At 33.7% G+C, this 23,079-nt stretch overlaps 2 protein-coding genes across 4 annotated transcripts in view; one reads left to right on the top strand and one right to left on the bottom strand.

Annotated features, from left to right (window-relative positions):
- Positions 1–5,432: 5,432 nt before the first annotated feature.
- On the bottom strand, positions 5,433–8,157 carry LOC148569311 (uncharacterized). Of its 3 annotated transcripts, XM_088483438.1 has the most exons (9): positions 7,999–8,102; positions 7,836–7,916; positions 7,124–7,213; positions 6,870–7,036; positions 6,704–6,773; positions 6,311–6,384; positions 6,129–6,197; positions 5,950–6,026; positions 5,433–5,822 (listed from the first exon to the last, which is right to left on the bottom strand). In XM_088483438.1, the coding sequence occupies exons 1-9, from the start codon at positions 8,074–8,076 to the stop codon at positions 5,722–5,724; spliced, it is 807 nt and encodes a 268-aa protein (XP_088339564.1). In that variant the 5' UTR covers positions 8,077–8,102; the 3' UTR covers positions 5,433–5,721. The 3 variants fall into 3 exon arrangements, with proteins under 3 accessions (XP_088339564.1, XP_088339562.1, XP_088339563.1); XM_088483436.1 differs by lacking the exon at positions 6,311–6,384 and having other exon boundaries at positions 6,129–6,232; positions 7,999–8,157; XM_088483437.1 differs by lacking the exons at positions 6,311–6,384; positions 7,124–7,213 and having other exon boundaries at positions 6,129–6,232; positions 7,999–8,157.
- Positions 8,158–10,361: 2,204 nt separating this feature from the next.
- LOC148569308 (signal peptide peptidase-like 2) overlaps positions 10,362–23,079 on the top strand; it is a 46,054-nt gene continuing 33,336 nt past the window's right edge. The window contains exons 1-4 of the mRNA XM_088483444.1: positions 10,362–10,455; positions 10,562–10,668; positions 10,797–10,867; positions 11,076–11,159. Of these exons, the coding sequence (XP_088339570.1) occupies positions 10,447–10,455; positions 10,562–10,668; positions 10,797–10,867; positions 11,076–11,159 (271 nt within the window). The 5' untranslated portion in view covers positions 10,362–10,446. The remainder of the gene's footprint in view (positions 10,456–10,561; positions 10,669–10,796; positions 10,868–11,075; positions 11,160–23,079) is intronic.

The raw sequence follows: 23,079 nt of genomic DNA, 5'->3' as shown, positions 1-23,079 counted from the left end.
TTGAATTTAATAAAACTTATTTATGATTGAATCAAGAGTTTTTTATTAGAATATATTTCATTTATGAATGTAATATATTTTTTATATTAATATTAGAATTAGACAATCAATAAAAATAATTAAGATGATACTAAAATATAAATTTATAATTTCATTTTTTTTGACAAAAGTATTTTATATATGAAAAGGTCATTTAATATTTATAAATGATAAAATAATAAAAGATAAAATCTAAGTTTAAAGAAAAAAAATAGATAAATTTTATATTAAATTAAAATTTTAGAGTGAGTTCAATATTTGATTATAAAAAATTTTAACTCATAAAAATAAAAATAAATTTAAATATTTTTACTTTTTAAATCTACACGTAAAATATTACTAACACAATAAGATATTCTTTTTAAATAGTGTATTATAAATAAAAAATTTCACTTATTTTTTTCCCCTCCAACCAAACTTGTATTGCATTATACTGGATGAATCCTATAAGATTCTGATTGCTTAGAGTTTTAGGAGAATTTTAATATTATATATGAAACTTAATATGCTTCTATATGATTCTTACATTATATATAATCGATATGAAACTTAATATATTTATTTCATTTTACTTAATTATAGTTAATGGTATTTTAATATTTTTTTTTTATTTTTCTTTGTATACACTACTTAATAAGATAATAATTTTATGGAGCCTTCTTTAATGAAGAAAAAAAAGAATATTTTGATTTTTCATGAACTAAATTTTTTTATAAATTATAACTATTGAAAATTTGAATTGATGGCTAGAATTTAAATTATTTATTAATTATATAATAATCATATTTTATATTTAAATATTTTAAAATAATTTTATTGTGAAATTATAATTTTATCTATTTTTTTCTTTTTTTTTTCTTTCAGCCATCTCATATTTTCATACTGAAACAACTATTATTACCGCCATAAAAAAAAATTTCTCTTCTCATCACTAAGGTTAGAAGTGAATCAAACCAGCTCAGGAGCCAACTCGAGTTCGACTCATTAATAGTTCGATAAGTTGAAATCATGAGCTGGTGAGCCGAACTTGAGCTTAAATTTAAACTCATAAATTAAATGAGTCGAACTTAAGCTTAAATAAACTCAGCTCATTAGCTCATAAACTGACTCGAATATATGCCGCGTAATACATATTGATCTTTTCACTTTAGTAATTAAAAAAAAATTAATCTTGATATATTGTCTATAAAAATAATTTATAGATGTATTTAATTACATAATACTATGTCAAAAAAATTAGTGAGGCAAGAACACACAATTACATAGTTGGCAATACTTCTCGAGATGCCTTGAGTTGTGATTCATTGTCCTCGTGACTTCCTTTAAGCCGGATTTGAGTCTTCAGTTCTGCTGTCTTGCTCTCCACGATCATTCGACCTTCCTGAAGAAATTTGAGAAGCAGCAATGAGATGAACAATGTTATGTTGTTTCAATACTTGAAATGATACAATTCCCATACACCAGATAATGAAGAATCAAATTAGTAGTTAACTATGTGTCTCAGCTAGTTAACAATTCTGTTTTTTTCTGAAAGCAAGATGTTACTACATTGTTACCCTATAATAAAACATCATTAATAGACATAGATCAGGTTTGATGTTTCAAGCGTGGAAGAAACATTTCCCAACTAATTCAAACAAAGTCATGTAACTTGTTATGAACTGTGGACATAAACCAATTCTAAGGTGGAAACATATAAGACAGAGAAGTTACCTCAAAAGCCTTCTCAAAGGTGTCACCTAAGTGATTAAGGGAACTAGTGATTCACCTTTATTTTAATTCATTCAGGGGAAACAAGCTATCAGTTGAAGTATATCATGCAAAAACAAACTGAAATCATGAAGCAATGTACAATATGAAGACTGTAGAGATAAATATAATAGGGGGTGTTTGAGCAAGACAGCAACAAATTGTAAGCCCGGTCATATGAAAACTGTAACATACCCAAGTAGTGCATAGAAAAGATAATAGGGGGTGTTTGAGCAAGCTAGCAACAAATTCAAGGTTCGATGATAATCAACTCTGATGATTTTTAGCAAAGAAAAAAAAATTAAACTCGGTGATTATTCAGCAAGACAGCAACAAATTCAAGATTCAGTCACTAACAAATTAATTGATTACCAATTCAACATCATCTCAAAATATAGGGAGAAGGCAATCTGGGAAAGGGAGAACAGGGGAAGTGATGATGCATGGACTTACCAAGGGCGACTGGGTGACGAAGAGGACCCCAGCCCAGAAGAGGACTGTTAGAATATAATTAGGATCAATTAGGATCAATTAGTATTATTTAGTATATCTGAATATTTATTGTAGGAGATTACGTCTTTATTATTACGATTCTCTTAGTACCTATAAATACCCTTTTATATTGTAACATTCTAGACAACTTGAATGGACAACTTGATCACAACTGAATAATACACTTTTCAGATTCCTCTCCCAGTCTCTTGTTTCTAACATGGTATCAGAGCCATGGTATCCTCCTTGAAGAGGATAGGTTGTTTTCCTTGCGATGAAATCACCGTAGTTTTTATATTTTTCTATGCTATTCTCCTTTTCTTTTTGTCACTCCTTTGATACTTTTTACCTCATCGACTAGCTTATTTTCTCTGTCTTGTGTTTTTTCCGAGTCGAATGATCAAACACCATTATCATCCGTTGTTTACCTATTTTCATGAAGAAATCATATAGTTTTCTCTCTCTTTCGGCAGTTCCGTCTGCGTTCTTTCGTGCCAGTTCCGTCTGCGTTCTCTCGTGACAGTTCTGTCTGTGTTCTCCCGTGGCAGTTCCGTCTGCGTTTTTCCGTGGCAGTTCCGTCTACATTTTCCCGTCGCAGTTTCGTCGGCGTGTTTCCTTGTGGCAGTTCCGTCTGCGTTTCTTTCTGGCAGTTCCGTCTGCACTTCCTTCGGATAGCGGCAGTTCCGTCTGCGCTTCCTTCAGACAAGCGGCAGTTCCGTCTGCGCTTCCTTCAGACTAGTGGCAGTTCCATCTGCGCTGACGACGGGCGACGACGATCCGACGAGTGCTTCTGTCGCCGGAGAGGAGGAGCCCAGGGAAGGCCGTGAGACGTTGAAACACCGGCGATGAGCTCGATTGCGAGACAAGAGAGGAGAGAGGGAGAGATCTTGCGTCCGACGCGCAGTGAGAAAGATTGATAGAGATCGAGCAGAGAGAGACAGAGAGAGAGGATAGCAAGAGCAGAGAAGAAGATTTCAGAAATCTTCAGAGGCGTGAACGATTTTAGTTTTTTGTTTTTATAATATGTTTAATCCACATGAAGAATAATTTTAATTTTTTGTTTTTTTAATATGTTTTTGTTTTGTTGTTTAAATTATTTGAAATTATAAAATTAAGATTAATTGAATTTTAAAATTTAATTAATTTAAAAGGATATTTTTGTCTAATTAAATAAAAAAAGGATGTTTAACTCTTTTTGTAAAATTCAATAAAAAATATTTTTTTATTTTTATTTAATTAAAGGGGTATTTTAGTAAAAATGGTGATATAACATATATTTAAAAAAAATTAAATGCTGACGTGAAAAATAAATTCCACATGATTTAAATGCTGACGTAAAACCGTTCTTAGTTATTAACTTTACGTGAAGTTGACTACTACACCTGAGTTTCCACCTTCTAACTAACTTATTATTACTATAAATTGTTTTATATAGGATATAGTTTTTTTTTGGTTGCCCACGTATCCCCAACCCGACAAGTCAAGGACTAATCCATCGTGGATCTGAGCTCCATTTAAGGGACCAATGGGTTGTTGCATGCACCGGGATTCGAACCCCCGACACTTGCTTAAGCGGGTGAGTGAGCTGACCACTCAACCAACCCAAGTTGATTATATAGGTTATAGTTTTAAGTATTGTCGTGAGAATTAGATCGAAAATAAAAAAAAAATTGTTTGATTAACCAAAAACAAATTATTAAATCAGTACTATTTATTAAGATAAAATTTGATTATCAATAATTGATTAACCGATCAAATTGATCTCATTTTATAGCGGTTAACTGATTTAAAATAAAATATTTTTTCAAAAAAATTATATATTTCATATATATAAATATATTATATTATTATATCCGGTTTATCTTCGATTAAATCTTTAAACTTTTAAACTTTTAATTCTACTAGTTTGATCACTGATTTAATTTTTGAAACTTTAGTTTTAAGTAAAAATATTTTAATAATGCCAATAGTTTCTTTCTTTTCTCATTTAATCTAAGTTTTTGTAAATGACATTTTTAATACATTTAACATGATTGTAATTTTTATGAATTATGTCTATTCTTTAAAAACTTATCTAAGTAAAAAAATTCGCCTTGATGCCCTTGAAAAGGTGCCATGCTTAGGTGGCTTAACAAATTCTAAACTAAACACACTTTAAGGCTGCGTTTGTTTTTAAGAATAGGACAGGACAAGACATTGAAAATAAGATAGGACAAGACACTGATGGACAGAAATATAAAATTTTGTGTTCTTGTATTCTGTTTGGTGATAAACTAGAACAAATTATGAAAATTTAATTTATTCTCTTTTTTTTCATTCAAAAAATTTGAGATGAAAAATATAACAATAAAAAATATAATTATAAAAAACTAACAAAAATAATGAAAAAAAAAATAAAAAATAAGTTGTGTCCCTTGTTAGTATTTTCGTGTCCTTCCTTTCAGGATGGACACAAAATATATTAATTCAGTATCTTTGGACACATTGTCTCTATCCATGTCTCTTCTGTCAAATACGATTTTGTATCTCAATGTCCTGTCTCTGTAAACAAACACAGCCTAACAGTGTAAGATTACATTTTTTGGTTTGCATGTTAGATCTTTAAAGAAAATGCCTATGGTACCATATCTAAGTTTGAGTAAAAAAAGCTACCGTTACCTTATTAATTAAGCTCATCTACAGCATAAATGAATTTATTATAGACATGATATATAACTGAATATAATAATACTGTTGGATCAATATAGGCGACTTTATCTTGATGGAATTTGTTGTTTAAGTTTTCGTGCATTACAATATAATTTTATCTATGCATTAATATTTTTACCATTTTGCATAACTTTGACGGAGACCAAAACTGCCTTCTAAGAGGAAGATGTGTAGTAAATCCTCGAAATATTTCGGTACCTTTTTTCAGCGTAGTATTACCACAAATAATATTTGCTTTCGAAATAGACATTCACATATGACTATGAGTGGCGTCGTATTTTTTGGAATCTTCCACATTGATCTTGCAGCTTCATTTGAGGCACATATTTCCTCTATTTATTTCCACATTGTGATAACTTAATATATTTAGCCACCCAAATAAAAACAAACTCAGTTATATATGTGTAAATTCAACACATTGCCTTCATCCAAGAGTGTAGATCTATCTATTATCTATCTTTTCTTATTGAACATAACACTTACATAATGAAAACCAGTTTTGAGTTTCAATAATCAACTGTCAATTTATTGTGTGTGTGTATATACTATATTACTATGTACTGAAAAAACATTTCTCTATATAACATTAGAGGATACAGTTACAGCAGCCATTTTAAATAGAAAGATTGTGGTCACAACAAACTGACTTTCTTTATAAATGAGATGGTAACAAAATGATCAGTTCAATGCTGACGCCTGAAAAAGTGAAAATTCAATGAAGGCAACAAACAATCATTTCAACTTCTTACTGAAGTCCGACAGCTCGAGAACTTGAATTCTGGGGATAGCCGCAGCTTCTTCTCTCTCTTTCTGAGTGTTGTAACCCCAGTTCCCTGATCCCAAAAACAATTACACTTATCAGGCACACTCGACCATACGTATCATGATGTCATGTAATATTTTCCCATGAGAGAATCCATTCCAATTATAAACTGGTTAAGAAATACAAAAGGAAGCTACCTAAATACAGATTCCATTGATCTAACTCAGGTTCTTTGATGACATTTTTTAAGGTAGCAATCCGATCCTCAACAAAGCTGGTTAAAAGAGTTAATTTCAGGTAAGCAATAATAGAGTTCCAGTAGAAATTACAATAACCAGAATGATGTATAATTAGTTCTAGTAGCACAATATCTTACTGAAGTGTGAGTCCTTGGTGCTTTGGTCTCTTTTGAAGCTGCTTCAGCACTTCAACCTTAGGCCTACCGGTAAAACCAAAGATGGTGCAAGGAAAGTGAATTTCCTTTCAAAAAATAAAGCAAGAGAAAAGAAAAGAAAAAAATGTTAAAGCATCACTGGACATTATTTTAGACGAATATATCCTAGACCATATATTCTTTCAGGTGGAATTGTCACCCCAGCAATCTCTCGGAGTAAAGCATCAGCAAAACGGCTCTAAAATTACAAAAGAAATGATAAAGATACAAAATGAACAGGGGACATGATGTAAAATTGCAAAAGGTGCATAAGTCGTATTAGGACAACATTATCTTCCTTTCTCTCTTACTCTTTCATTCCAAAATAATTGTCACCTTGAAATTCGGTGCATTAAAAAAATTTTATATATTTACTTGCAATTTATATCAAGATACATTGACTTTCGAAAGTAAAAATATTATGGAATGGAGTATTTTTCATTAATACTTAGACAAAAGTTTCTGTTGACAGGATTATCATCCCCTAGCTAGGGTCAAAAAGAAGGTTGGACGCTGACCTGTTTCGTGGTGACAATGTACACTCTCGAGCTTGCAAATTTTAATGCATCAGAAACACCAGGATAGAATCTATAGACAAACATCACGAATTAGTAGTAGTAGATCTCCTTCATGTGATATAAATATGCTAAACTAATCACAGCTCAGAAGGTTTAATTTGGTTACCTATTTGCACCGATCCAAGTAGCGAAATCCTGCTCCAACCATTCATCTCTAACCTTTCCAAAAAGATCTATCAAAGTTTCTCTATTCTCACTCCACTCTTCCATGATAACAGGCTTCAACTTGGACCAATTTTCCAATATACCCTCAACCGTGAGCCCCTCTGCAACCTTGCAAAAAAACGTAGGCATCAGTCAAAAGCAGATGCAAATTCCACTGATAAATGCTAAAGATCAGAGATAAGACATTGTACTCACTGAAGACTTCCTGATGGAAGGTATTCTGGTCTCTAACAACAATCTCACAAGTAAAACATTTTCATATCCAGTTTCTACAACCGGTCGGACCTATAACACAGACAACTATGGAAGTTCATCTTCAGAATGAAAACTGGCCTATTTATTCACCATATTCAAAGCAATGTTTTTGAAAGCTCAATATTTTTGAGTAAAATATTCACAACATCATATGCAAGTAACTAAATCTTTACAAAAAAAAATGATTAAAACCGGAAAATGTTCATATTTTGAGGGAATAAAACTTGATTAACAATAAAAAAGGCAACAAAGTTAGCGAGAAACAGTGTGTTGTTTAATTAACAATAAAACAAAGTTTTGGAACAATTTTATAATCAAAGTCCTACTGAAATCTTAGAGGAAAAATCAATTACTTCCTCAAAGAAGTGAGCTTGACACATGCATTGCACCTCATAATGGTACTCTTCTAAAACAAGGAAATTTATTTGAAAGCAAAATAATTTTGTCTCTGATTCCCTTTCTATAATTTGAGGCCTCTGTTGTTATTTCCAAATCGAATAAGTTGATAAGCAGTTAACAGTTTTTCAGAACCAAAACACATAACATCTAAATTATAAAGCAATTTAGCAAAAAACAAAGGCATAAACATAATAATTAACTAATTGATTAAAAAAATGCATAAGAAGTAAGTAGTGAATATGAGATTAATTACTGAATGCATCTGGTCAACAATCCAATCCTGAGTGGCGGAATCCACGCCATGAAACAAAGAAGGCCATCTCACTTTCGCAGCCTGAAAGGTATCCTAGTTAATGAAAAAGTGAAAACTTGAAATGAAAAAACAAGTAAGAGAGAAAGGAGAGAGGGTACAGTACCTTGAGAGCAGAGAGAGAGCTCTCACCGCAGCTATCACAGAGGATTCCATCGAAGTCCAAAGCATAAAGCTCCCCCATTTCACTCTGCACTTGATAATTGATATTTTCACTGCATCGTTATTATGCTCCTTCCTCACTCTTCACAACTCACAATTCAACGCTCCGTTCCTTACGTCCCTGATGTAGCCACGTGTTTGCTAATCATTTTTATTTATTTTTTTTTGTTGTATATTATTATATAATAAATATATTTATGTGTTCATTTAATGCTTGTAATAACTTTTTTATATTTAATGCATATTTCAAAACTTATCTTTGTATCAACCTTAACTATCAAATGGAATTGATTAGAAGTGCCATGATTTTATGCGATAAAAATATATGATAAATTTATTATATAATTATATATCAAAGAGGATAATTTACTTTCTAATTTCCATTAAGCAATTGTTTATATAATTTAATTTGTATCACTCAAATTTTTTATCGAATTAAACATAAATAATTAATTTTAGGTATCTATAGTTTAATTAAATTCTCGATTAGCAACTTTAACTTATAAAGTTTGTAAATAGATTCAATTAGATATTGAGTAACTATTGTTATTGTTTTTTTTTTTTTTCTAGAAAAAGGAATATTCAATTGGATGTTGCACTGGTACAAAATGTATAGGAATATAAAATAAGGCGTTAATATATGTATAAAATATTAATATTGGAAGGGTAGTACTATTATTATTATTATGGTGTAAATGTGGGGTGATGGAAGCAACAAGAACTTTATAGTTTATAGGATGAGTAACATTAACAAAAGAGTAAAAGTAAAACTTTGAAAAGTCCATTCCCATTCGGCCATTCCTATTCCCTTTCACTCTCTCTCTCTCTTTATGTGACCTGTATCTTTTTTTAGCTAACTCTTTTTCTATATATATTTCGATTTAACATTATACGGTTGCATCTTTTTCTCCAAAATGCGCGCAGATTCTCTCTTATAGCTTCCCCATCTTCTTCTCCAAGGAAATGGAAGTTTTTTATCATACGTCAACTTTAAGCACCGTGTGCTAAGTCCGCTACTTTGGTTTGGAAAGCAAATTGATTTAGTACGTTTAGCTTGGAACTATTAAACTTTACCCGATCACCTAAGAAAAAACCAATCTTACCTTAAAATTTATTCTCTGATATCTATATCGCCTAATCCCACAAGCGGATGCAAGCCTTTTTTAAGAGTTTCTTTAAGTAATTACACAAGAGTTTAGCTTTAATAATGAAGAATAGCATAAGGGGATGCATATCATGCATCCTACCATGCGGGGCATTGGACGTGATACGTATAGTTCACTCCAATGGTAGAATTAAGGTGTTAATATGTGTATAAAATATTGATATTGGAAGGGTAGTACTATTATTATTATTATTATTATTATTATTATTATTATTATTATTATTATTATTATTATTGTGTAAATGTGGGGTGATGGAAGCAACAAGAACTTTATAGTTTATAGGATGAGTAACACTAACAAAAGAGTAAAAGTAAAACTTTGAAAAGCCTATTCCCATTCGGCCATTCCCTTTCCCTTTCACTCTCTCTCTCTTTCTCTTTATGTCACCCACATCTTTTTCTAGCTAACTCTGTTTCTATATATATTTTGGTTTAACATTATGCGGTTGCATCTTCTTCTCCAAAATGCGCGCAGATTCTCTCTTATGGCTTCCCCATCTTCTTCTCCAAGGAAATGGAGGTTTTTTTTATCATACGTCAATTTTAAGCACCGTGTGCTAAGTCCGCTACTTTGGTTTGGAAAGCTAATTGATTTAGTACGTTTAGCTTGGAACTATTAAACTTTACCCGATCACCTAAGAAAAAACCAGTCTTACCTTAAAATTTTTTCTCTGATATCTACATCGCCTAATCCCACAAGCGGATTCAAGCCTTTTTTAAGAGTTTCTTTAAGTAATTACACAAGAGTTTAGCTTTAATAATGAAGAATAGCATAAGGGGATGCATATCATGCATCCTACCATGCGGGGCATTGGACGTGATACATATAGTTCACTCCAATGGCAGAATTGAAGAGCTCACTACTCGCACCATCAAGGCTGCTGACGTCATGAGAGCTCATCCTAACCATATCCTCAAGAAATATTCTCCCTTCAACCTCCTCATCGTTCCTCCCTACGCTGACCTCCATCGTGGCAACATCTACTTCCTCGTTCCCCTCCCTCCCCCTCCCAACCAACACGCTGCAGCAGTAGATCAGCAGCTCTCCACCTCCACTCACACAAGCACCAGCAGCCTTCTTACTCTCTGGAGGCCTCACCTCGACACCATCTCAGAGAATAGAGATGAACTGATAGAAGAACGATAGAATCTGTTCTTCTTAGTTGCGCCTTTCTATATGACATCTTCTGGGTATTTGTCTATAAGTGGTGGTTCCATGAGAGCGTAATGATAGTGGTGAGTGTTCCCTTCTGTTTCATTCTCTACTAAGCTCGATTTTGGTCTCATAAACATGATGCATTTCTTCCACTTGAATTAATGAAACATTTTCACTTCTGTACAGGTAGCTCGAGGCGATAGGAGTGGAGAAGATGGTATCCCCATGCTGCTTAGCATAATTGGTTTTGGGGACATAATCTTACCGGGGCTTCTAGTCGCATTTTCACTAAGGTCGAAACGAAAGTCATATATATTCGTCTTCCCTAGTTTAAACACTTTAATCACTACATAAATGAAAAGAATCCCTTGTCTTATTTTAATGGTTCTTGGACTTAATTATTGTACCGATAAATTTACAGGTATGATTGGTTGGCAAAGAGGAACCTTCGGTCTGGATACTTCGTGTGGGCAATGAGTGCTTACGGTTTAGGTATGCTATTTCTATGTTTGATTTTTGGTATGACTTTAGTTGGTAGGATGTGTCAAAGGGTAATTTTCCATAAAAACTTTTGGACTTTATTTACTTTGTTACAAAATTGAGCCGACTCACTTTCGGACCAGAATTAGGATGTAGATGAGAATTGAGATCACTGTTTGCTTGGTGTCTTTACATCATTCCCTTGAACTTTGATCTGCAGGTCTCCTTATTACATATGTTGCTTTGAACTTGATGGATGGGCATGGTCAACCAGCATTGCTTTATATCGTCCCGTTTACTCTTGGTTAGTACAATTGTTATTTCAACATGTTCGGGTGGCTGCTGAAGGCACCTTTGAGAACTAATGTTAAACTTTATGCATGTTTCTTACTACGAGTTGTCATCGTGATTTACAAAAACTTGTATTGTTTTTAAAACCTTGGTTTTCTTCAAATGCAGGCACATTGTTGTCATTGGGAAAGAAGAGAGGTAAACTCAATCTTTTATGGACAAGAGAGGAACCAGAAATGCCTTGCCCTCATAACCAAGAGTCTCAACAATGAATGAAGTGATAATAGGAATAGTAGTATAGTGTACCATAGGTGTTGGTTTAATAGGAGACTGATAGAAACTCTAGGAGACTATGTAAACATTTAAAACTGTCATAACAAAAATTTCAACCAAATCATGTTATTAGCATGTACTTATAGTTATATCAACGGCTAAGACTTTAAGATACTATTACTTTTATTAGATTAGATTTTTTATTTTATTTTTTTCTTAGATAGAAGATGGAATGAGATAAGAAGTAAGAAGATTGAAGAGCTTCCTCTTTGGCAATTATTTTTTGCCTTAGGGAACATAGTATTCTTTTGTAATTATCTTCTGCAAGTTTGCTTATATGAGGGTGTGGCAAAAAATGATGTCTTTGTCAAGCAAATGGCAATAAGGCAAGAGACATTACAGTCAACTCTCAATGAAGGGGCCCGCAGAGGATGGTGACAAGGGAAAAAAAAAAAGAAAAAGAAAACAAAAATGAAAATTGTTGTATGAAGATGAAAGACTATAGTTATGTTACTTATAACTAAAATTGAAGTTGAAGTTGGATAAATTTCATTTTCCAAGTGTATTCTGTGATGAAATATCATTAATGTAGGCTTGTCTCATGTCCCTTGTTTTACTCATTTAAGTCATTTTCTTCCTCTATTTCTTCCAAGTCACCCTTAATGAAGTAGTCTTACTCAAGTTGTAAATATTGATTATTTAGAGGAAAAAGGAGAAAATCATCAATATAACCAAATATCACATGCAATCATGAACCAAATGGGTAGCAAAAGGAAAAACCATCTTCCAAATGATCAATCCAGACCCATGAATTGCACTCTTCTCTTCAATCTCATCTTATATGGAATGAGTTTTAAATCATTACTTATGTGAAGAAAAAAAATTACTCCAACAACTACAGAGTCTGAGAGTCACATTAGGAGTACAAAAATGAATATATGATCACAACCCAATTTTTAACAATTTGTCAACACAGAAATGGATCAGAGTAAGAAACTTCTTTCAAAACTCAAGCAATCAATGCACAAAGTTCAGCGTGGGGAGGAACGATGAGGAGGTTGGGGGAAGAATAGTTCCAGAGGACATGCTTAGGATGAGCTCTCATGACGTCAGCAGCCTTGATGGTGCGAGTGGTGATCTCTTCAACTCTGCTATTGGAGTGAACTATTCGTATCACGTCAAGTGCCCCGCATGGCAGGATGCATGATATACATCCCCTTATGCTCTTCTTTATTCTCCACATCCTTCCATTTCCTACCCACAATACACACGCTTTCTTCTTTACTCCTTATATATATTTTTTCTCTCCCTACATTTTTTATTCTAAAACTCACTTGTATTTATCTTCCATATTTAATAAGTTGGCAAATTACATAAAGCACTAAGCAACTAAGCACAATTATGTATGAGAAATGCAGTTAAATGGAAATCACATGATGTACAACCAAAAGCTTAACCCTTCTTAGGTGAAACATTACTTTTTCTTTGTTGGATGCCATTCGATCAATAGAGTAAACTAAAGTACCAATGTATTCTTAAAATTATTAATTTGACCCTGATACCAATTTTTTAATTTGTTTACAAGTTAAATTTTTAAAGAAAATTTTATTAGAGGTTTACTTTATTTATTATTATTTTTTACAAATTCTATAATCCTATTTTTCTGTTTTTATTTAATTATCATTTTAATATTTTATTCAATCTTATCACGTACATGACAAGTGCATGACACGGGTAATTACACTTGTTTGTTATTATATACAAGCATGACAAAAATTTACTATTCTTTGTCTGTTTTTTTTCTTTATTATAATATTTTGGTCTGTTTTATTTAGTTGATTAAACAAGTGGATTGAAAAATGGCTTGTTTTCTAGTCAAAGTAGGATAAGTGAGATTGTACCTTGAAGAAGCACTATTGGGGCCAACATTAAGCACCATGTTAGGCCCACGCCCCCTCCTTAATCCTATGTACATATGTACATAACACTATTACATAAAAAGTATCCTCAAGCACACGTGTCTGGATTCCATGAAAAACATTGATGTGAACTAGGTATATCCCGACACAGTCCATTTGTTGAATAGATTATAATATATTAGATTTTTGACACATGATATAGATTAAATGAGTTATATTCTTAAAATTATTAATTTGACCCTGATATCAATTTTTTAATTTGTTTACTAATGAAAAAAAGAAGATAGCAATCAACATAATCATCAGCCACATATGTCAACTGTGAAGAGTTGGACAGTTAGAAAAATGTTTGTACCTAAAAGTTTAAAGGAAACTCGTTACTATGAAATGATCAATAATAGATTACTAATACTAATCTACACGAAAAGAAGGCGTGAGGGAGTGATCGTAATAAACTGGAACAAAGTCTGGAAAAGAATAACGCACCTCAACACCACCAATGCAAAATAGAACCACCAGAACTTCAATAAACCAGGATGCCATTAATTTGTAAAGCATAAGCAAGAAACAAGAAGCGATCACAACAAAAGAAATTGCTGCCATGGCACATATTTCTAGATAACCAGAGCATTCTCAGTATTCAAATATTCATCCGAAAGCATCCTGCAAGTTAAACATGATTATGTATCAACAGCTGGATTGATGCCTTTTTAAGTATGAGAAGAAAACTTTCTTCCGAAGGAGAAAAATTAGAACAAAAAATAATAGCATATATATATATATATATATATATATATATATATATATATATATATATATATATATAAAATTGGCATGAAAAGGAACCAAGTAACCTTTAATAGCTTCTCCCGCTCAACAGCAGCCTCTCTGGTTGTGGTGCATTGATACCCAGAAGATGTCATATAGAAAGGCGCAACTAAAAAGAACAGTTTCTATCGTTCTTCTATCAGTTCATCTATATTTTCTGTGGTGGTGTCGAGGCCTCGCCTCGAGAGAGTAAGACGGCTGTTGGTGCTTGTGTGAGTGGAGGTAGAGAGCTGCTGATGTACTGCCGCAGCGTGTTGGTTGGGAGGGGAAGGGGGAGGGAGGGTAACGAGCAGGTAGATGTTGCCGCGATGGAGATCAGCCTCGGGAGGAACGATGACGAGGTTGGAGGAAGAATATTTCTTGATGATATGGTTAGGATGAGCTCTCATCACGTCAGCAGCCTTGATGGTGCGAGCAGTGAGCTCTTCAATTCTGCCATTGGAGTGAACTATTCGTATCACGTCCAATGCCCCGCATGGTAGGATGCATTATATGCATACCCTTATGCTCTTCATTATTAAAGCAACGTTGGAGAAGAAGATGGGGGTAAAAGTGAAAGTTTGTGTTTATGAGAAGAATATGCGGACCTATATATAAAGATGGGAATGGCCGATAGTAAAGGGATGGGAATGGCCGAATGGGAATGCAGACGTATATATATAATATTTTATTTCAGGGCTAGTCTAAGTGCATGAGTATGGGTAACAAGAGAAAAAGGAAAAAGAAAAGGAAAAGGCTGTTGTGTCATAGAATTCTCCTTTTATTTGCACTAGTTGAATTACTTGGTAACTGTAGGGCTATCCTTAATTTGAGATGCTATGCTTCAGATATTTTTCAAGGTGAGTTCTTCTGTGCCTAAGGATTTGGTACTGAAATTGCCAAAATACACAGTATTTGAACGGAGTTTAATTACAATTTAAATTATTAATTTGACCCTGATACCAATTTTTTAATTTGTTTACAATTTAAATTTTTAACGAAAATTTTATTAGAGGTTTGCTTTATTTATTATTGTTTTTTATAAATTTTATAATTCTATTTTTCTGTTTTTATTTAATTATCATTTTGATATTTTATTCGATCTTATCACGTGCATGGCACGGGTAATTACACTTGTTATTCCTCTAGTTTTTACTTTTTGATTAATTTGATCTATCAATTTTAAGGCTAATAAAATTTGTCCTTTTATTGTTATCTAAATAGAAAAGATACTAATATTTTTCCTTTCTTTTTTTTTCCACCATGAGAGCGGTTACAGATGGTGAGAGGATGGCGGCGGAGACTCAGAAATGGTGTCGAGATGAGGCCTCCAGGGAGTAAGACGGCGGGGTCTGCTAGTGCTTGTGTGAGTGGGGATGGAGAGCTTCCGATATGCTTCTGCAGTGTGTTGGTTGGGAGGGGGAGGCAGGGGAACGATGAAGTAGATGTTGCCACGACGGAGTTCAGCGTGGAGAGGAACGATGAGGAGGTTGGGGGAAGAATAGTTCCTGAGGACATGCTTAGGATGAGCTCTCATGACGTCAGCAGCCTTGATGGTGCGAGTGGTGATCTCTTCAACTCTGCTATTGGAGTGAACTATTCGTATCACGTCCAGTGCCCCGCATGGCAGGATGCATGATATACATCCCCTTATGCTCTTCTTCATTCTCCACATCCTTCCATTTCCTACCCACAATACACACGCTTTCTTCTTTTCTCCTTATATATATTTTTTCTCTCCCTACATTTTTTATTCTAAAACTCACTTGCATTTATCTTCCATATTTAATAAGTTGGCAAATTACATAAAGCACTAAGCAACTAAGCACAATTATGTATGAGAAATGCAGTTAAATGGAAATCACATGATGTACAACCAAAAGCTTAACCCTTCTTAGGTGAAACATCACTTTTTCTTTGTTGGATGCCATTCGTTCAATAGAGTAAACTAAAGTACCAATGTATTTTTAAAATTATTAATTTGACCCTGATACCAATTTTTTAATTTGTTTACAATTTAAATTTTTAATGAAAATTTTATTAGAGGTTTATTTTATTTATTATTATTTTTTACAAATTTTATAATACTATTTTTCTGTTTTTATTTAATTATCATTTTAATATTTTATTCGATCTTATCACGTGCATGGCACGTGCATGACACGGGTAATTACACTTGTTTGTTATTATATACAAGCATGACAAAAATTTACTATTCTTTGTCTGTTTTTTTTTTCTTTATCATAATATTTTGGTCCGTTTTATTTAGTTGATTAAACAAGTAGATTGAAAAATGGCTTGTTTTCTAGTCAAAGTAGGATAAGTGAGATTGTACCTTGAAGAAGCACTATTGGGGCCAACATTAAGCACCATGTTAGGCCCCCGCCCCCTCCTTAATCCTATGTACATATGTACATAACACTATTACATAAAAAGTATCCTCAAGCACAGGTGTCTGGATTCCATGAAAAATATTGATGCGAACTAGGTATATCCCGGCACAGTCCTTTCGTTGAATAGATTATAATATATTAGATTTTTGACACATGATATAGATTAAATGAGTTATATTCTTAAAATTATTAATTTGACCCTGATACCAATTTTTTAATTTGTTTACTAATGAAAAAAGAAGATAGCAATCAACACAATCATCAGCCACATATGTCAACTGTGAAGAGTTGGATAGTTAGAAAAATGTTTGTACCTAAAAGTTTAAAGGAAACTCGTTACTATGAAATGATCAATAATAGATTACTAATACTAATCTACACGAAAAGGAGGCGTGAGGGAGTGATCGTAATAAACTGGAACAAAGTCTGGAAAAGAATAACGCACCTCAACACCACCAATGCAAAATAGAACCACCAGAACTTCAATAAACCAGGATGCCATTAATTTGTAAAGCATAAGCAAGAAACAAGAAGCGATCACAACAAAAGAAATTGCTGCCATGGTACATATTTCTAGATAACCAGAGCATTCTCAGTATTCAAATATTCATCCGAAGCATCCTGCAAGTTAAACATGACTATGTATCAACAGCTGGATTGATGCCTTTTTAAGTATGAGAAGAAAATTTTCTTCCGAAGGAGCAAAATTAGAACAAAAAATAATAGCTAATATATATATATATAAAATTGGCATGAAAAGGAATCAAGTAACCTTTAATAGCTTCTCCCGCTCAACAGCAGCCTCTCTGGTTGTGGTGCATTGATACCCAGAAGATGTCATATAGAAAGGCGCAACTAAGAAGAACAGTTTCTATCGTTCTTCTATCAGTTCATCTATATTCTCTGTGATGGTGTCGAGGCCTCGCCTCGAGAGAGTAAGACGGCTGCTGGTGCTTGTGTGAGTGGAGGTAGAGAGCTGCTGATGTACTGCCGCAGCGTGTTGGTTAGGAGGGGGAGGGGGAGGGGGAGGGGGAGGGAGGGGAACGAGCAGGTAGATGTTGCCGCGCTAGAGATCAGCCTCGGGAGGAACGATAACGAGGTTGGAGGAAGAATATTTCTTGATGATATGGTTAGGATGAGCTCTCATCACGTCAGCAGCCTTGATAGTGCGAGTAGTGAGCTCTTCAATTCTGCCATTGGAGTGAACTATTCGTATCACGTCCAATGCCTCGCATGGTAGGATGCATTATATGCATCCCCTTATGCTCTTCATTATTAAAGCTATGTTGGAGAAGAAGATGGGGTAAAAGTGAAAGTTTGTGTTTATGAGAAGAATATGCGGACCTATATATAGAGATGGGAATGGCCGATAGTAAGGGGATGGGAATGGCCGAATGGGAATGGGAATGCAGACGTATATATATAATATTTTATTTCAGGGCTAGTCTAAGTGCATGAGTATGGGTAACAAGAGAAAAAGAAAAAAGAAAAGGAAAAGGCTGTTGTGTCATAGAATTCTCCTTTTATTTGCACTAGTTGAATTACTTGGTAACTGTAGGGCTATTCTTAATCTGAGATGCTATGCTTCAGATATTTTTCAATGTAGTTCTTCTGTGCCTAAGGATTTGGTACTGAAATTGCCAAAATACACAGTATTTGAACAGAGTTTAATTACAATTTAACTTATTAATTTGACCCTGATACCAATTTTTTAATTTGTTTACAATTTAAATTTTTAACGAAAATTTTATTAGAGGTTTGCTTTATTTATTATTATTTTTTATAAATTTTATAATTTTATTTTTCTGTTTTTATTTAATTATCATTTTGATATTTTATTCGATCTTATCACGTGCATGGTACGGGTAATTACACTTGTTATTCCTCTAGTTTTTACTTTTTGATTAATTTGATCTATCAATTTTAAGGCTAATAAAATTTGTCCTTTTATTGTTATCTAAATAGAAAAGATACTAATATTTTTCCTTTCTTTTTTCTTTTCACCATGAGAGCGGTAACAGATGGTGAGAGGATGGCGGCGGAGACTCAGAAATGGTGTCGAGATGAGGCCTCCAGAGAGTAAGACGGCGGGGTCTGCTAGTGCTTGTGTGAGTGGGGATGGAGAGCTTCTGATCTGCTTCTGCAGAGTGTTGGTTGGGAGGAGGAGGCAGGGGAACGAGGAAGTAGATGTTGCCGCGACGGAGTTCAGCGTGGGGAGGAACGATGAGGAGGTTGGGGGAAGAATAGTTCCTAGAGCTCTCATGACGTCAGCAGCCTTGATGGTGCGAGTGGTGATCTCTTCAACTCTGCTATTGGAGTGAACTATTCGTATCACATCCAGTGCCCCGCATGGCAGGATGCATGATATACATCCCCTTATGCTCTTCTTCATTCTCCACATCCTTCCATTTCCTACCCACAATACACACGCTTTCTTCTTTTCTCCTTATATATATTTTTTCTCTCCCTACATTTTTTATTCTAAAACTCACTTGCATTTATCTTCCATATTTAATAAGTTGGCAAATTACATAAAGCACTAAGCAACTAAGCACAATTATGTATGAGAAATGCAGTTAAATGGAAATCAGATGATGTACAACCAAAAGCTTGACCCTTCTTAGCTGAAACATCACTTTTTCTTTGTTGGATGCCATTCGTTCAATAGAGTAAACTAAAGTACCAATGTATTCTTAAAATTATTAATTTGACCCTGATACCAATTTTTTAATTTGTTTACAATTTAAATTTTTAATGAAAATTTTATTAGAGGTTTACTTTATTTATTATTATTTTTTACAAATTTTATAATCGTATTTTTCTATTTTTATTTAATTATCATTTTAATATTTTATTCGATCTTATCACGTGCATGACACGTGCATGACACGAGTAATTACACTTGTTTGTTATTATATACAAGCATGACAAAATTTTACTATTCTTTGTCTGTTTTTTTTTCTTTATCATAATATTTTGGTCTGTTTTATTTAGTTGATTAAACAAGTAGATTGAAAAATGGCTTGTTTCTAGTCAAAGTAGGATAAGTGAGATTGTACCTTGAAGAAGCACTATTGTGGCCAACATTAAGTACCATGTTAGGCCCCCGCCCCCTCCTTAATCCTATGTACATATGTACATAACACTATTACATAAAAAGTATCTTCAAGCACACGTGTCTGGATTCCATGAAAAACATTGATGCGAAAATCCCGGTACGATCCATTCGTTGAATAGATTATAATATATTAGATTTTTGACACATGATATAGATTAAATGAGTTATATTCTTAAAATTATTAATTTGAAGCTGATACCAATTTTTTAATTTGTTTACTAATGAAAAAAAGATGATAGCAATCAACATAATCATCAGCTACATATGTGAACTGTGAAGAGTTGGACAGTTAGAAAAATGTTTGTACCTAAAAGTTTAAAGGAAAATCGTTACTATGAAATTATCAATAATGGATTACTAATACTAATCTACACGAAAAGGAGGCGTGAGGGAGTGATCGTAATAAACTGGAACAAAGTCTGGAAAAGAATAACGCACCTCAACACCACCAATGCAAAATAGAACCACCAGAACTTCAATAAACCAGGATGCCATTAATTTGTAAAGCATAAGCAAGAAACAAGAAGCGATCACAACAAAAGAAATTGCTGCCATGGTACTGATTTCTACATAACCAGTAGAACCAGCATTCTCAGTATTCAAATATTCATCCGAAGCATCCTGCAAGTTAAACATGACTATGTATCAACAGCTGGATTGATGCCTTTTTAAGTATGAGAAGAAAACTTTCTTCCGAATGAGCAAAATTAGAACAAAAAATAATAGCATATATATATATATATATATATATATATATATATATATATATATATATAATTGGCATGAAAAGGAACCAAGTAACCTTTAATAGCTTCTCCCGCTCAACAGCAGCCTCTCTGGTTGTGGTGCATTGATACCCAGAAGATGTCATATAGAAATGCGCAACTAAGAAGAACAGTTTCTATCGTTCTTCTATCAGTTCATCTATATTCCCTGTGATGGTGCCGAGGCCTCGCCTCGAGAGAGTAAGACAGCTGCTGGTGCTTGTGTGAGTGGAGGTAGAGAGCTGCTGATGTACTGCCGCAGCGTGTTGGTTGGGAGGGGGAGGGGGAGGGAGGGTAACGAGCAGGTAGATGTTGCCGCGATGGAGATCAGCCTTGGGAGGAACGATGACGAGGTTGGATGAAGAATATTTCTTGATGATATGGTTAGGATGAGCTCTCATCACGTCAGCAGCCTTGATGGTGCGAGCAGTGAGCTCTTCAATTCTGCCATTGGAGTGAACTATTCGTATCACGTCCAATGCCCCGCATAGTAGGATGCATTATATGCATCCCCTTATGCTCTTCATTATTAAAGCTACGTTGGAGAAGAAGATGGGGTAAAAGTGAAAGTTTGTGTTTATGAGAAGAATATGCGGACCTATATATAGATATGGGAATGGCCGGTAGTAAGGGGATGGGAATGGCCGAATGGGAATGGGAATGGGAATGGGAATGCAGACGTATATATATAATATTTTATTTCAGGACTAGTCTAAGTGCATGAGTATGGGTAACAAGAGAAAAAGGAAAAAGAAAAGGAAAAGGTTGTTGTGTCATAGAATTCTCCTTTTATTTGCACTAGTTGAATTACTTGGTAACTGTAGGGCTATCTCTAATCTGAGATGCTATGCTTCAGATATTTTTCAATGTGAGTTCTTCTGTGCCTAAGGATTTGGTACTGAAATTGCCAAAATACACAGTATTTAAACGGAGTTTAATTACAATTTAAATTATTAATTTGACCCTGATACCAATTTTTTAATTTGTTTATAATTTAAATTTTTAACGAAAATTTTATTAGAGGTTTGCTTTATTTATTATTGTTTTTTATAAATTTTATAATTCTATTTTTCTGTTTTTATTTAATTATCATTTTGATATTTTATTCGATCTTATCACTTGCATGGCACGGGTAATTACACTTGTTATTCCTCTAGTTTTTTCTTTTTGATTAATTTGATCTATCAATTTTAAGGCTAATAAAATTTGTCCTTTTATTGTTATCTAAATAGAAAAGATACTAATATTTTTCCTTTCTTTTTTTTTTCACCATGGGAGCGGTGACAGATGGTGAGAGGATGGCGGCGGAGACTCAGAAATGGTGTCGAGATGAGGCCTCCAGAGAGTAAGACGGCGGGGTCTGCTAGTGCTTGTGTGAGTGGGGATGGAGAGCTTCTGATCTGCTTCTGCAGTGTGTTGGTTGGGAGGGGGAGGCAGGGGAACGAGGAAGTAGATGTTGCCGCGACGGAGTTCAGTGTGGGGAGGAACGATGAGGAGGTTGGGGGAAGAATAGTTCCTGAGGACATGCTTAGGATAGCTCTCATGACGTCAGCAGCCTTGATGGTGCGAGTGGTGATCTCTTCAACTCTGCTATTAGAGTGAACTATTCGTATCACGTCCAGTGCCCCGCATGGCAGGATGCATGATATACATCCCCTTATGCTCTTCTTCATTCTCCACATCTTTCCATTTCTTACCCACAATACACACGCTTTCTTCTTTTCTCCTTATATATATTTTTTCTCTCCCTACATTTTTTATTCTAAAACTCACTTGCATTTATCTTCCATATTTAATAAGTTGGCAAATTACATAAAGCACTAAGCAACTAAGCACAATTATGTATGAGAAATGCAGTTAAATGGAAATCACATGATGTACAACCAAAAGCTTAACCCTTCTTAGGTGAAACATCACTTTTTCTTTGTTGGATGCCATTCGTTCAATAGAGTAAACTAAAGTACCAATGTATTCTTAAAATTATTAATTTGACCCTGATACCAATTTTTTAATTTGTTTACAATTTAAATTTTTAATGAAAATTTTATTAGAGGTTTATTTTATTTATTATTATTTTTTACAAATTTTATAATCCTATTTTTTTGTTTTTATTTAATTATCATTTTAATATTTTATTCGATCTTATTACGTGCATGGCACGTGCATGACACGGGTAATTACACTTGTTTGTTATTATATACAAGCATGACAAAATTTTACTATTCTTTGTCTTTTTTTTTCTTTATCATAATATTTTGGTCTGTTTTATTTAGTTGATTAAACAAGTGGATTGAAAAATGGCTTGTTTTCTAGTCAAATTAGGATAAGTGAGATTGTACCTTGAAGAAGCACTATTGTGGCCAACATTAAGCACCATGTTAGGCCCCCGCGCCCTCCTTAATCCTATGTACATATGTACATAACACTATTACATAAAAAGTATCTTCAAGCACACGTGTCTGGATTCCATGAAAAACATTGATGCAAACTAGGTATATCCCGGCACGGTCCATTCGTTGAATAGATTATAATATATTAGATTTTTGACACATGACATAGATTAAATGAGTTATATTCTTAAAATTATTAGTTTGACCCTGATACCAATTTTATAATTTGTTTACTAATGAAAAAAGAAGATAGCAATCAACATAATCAT

Source organism: Arachis ipaensis, chromosome B4 (genome assembly GCF_059453495.1).
Source record: "Arachis ipaensis isolate K30076 ecotype BB chromosome B4, ASM5945349v1, whole genome shotgun sequence".
Lineage (NCBI taxonomy): Eukaryota > Viridiplantae > Streptophyta > Magnoliopsida > Fabales > Fabaceae > Arachis > Arachis ipaensis.
The sequence above is the reverse complement of the archived record's forward strand: the minus strand, read 5'-3'. Positions and strand labels throughout refer to the sequence as shown.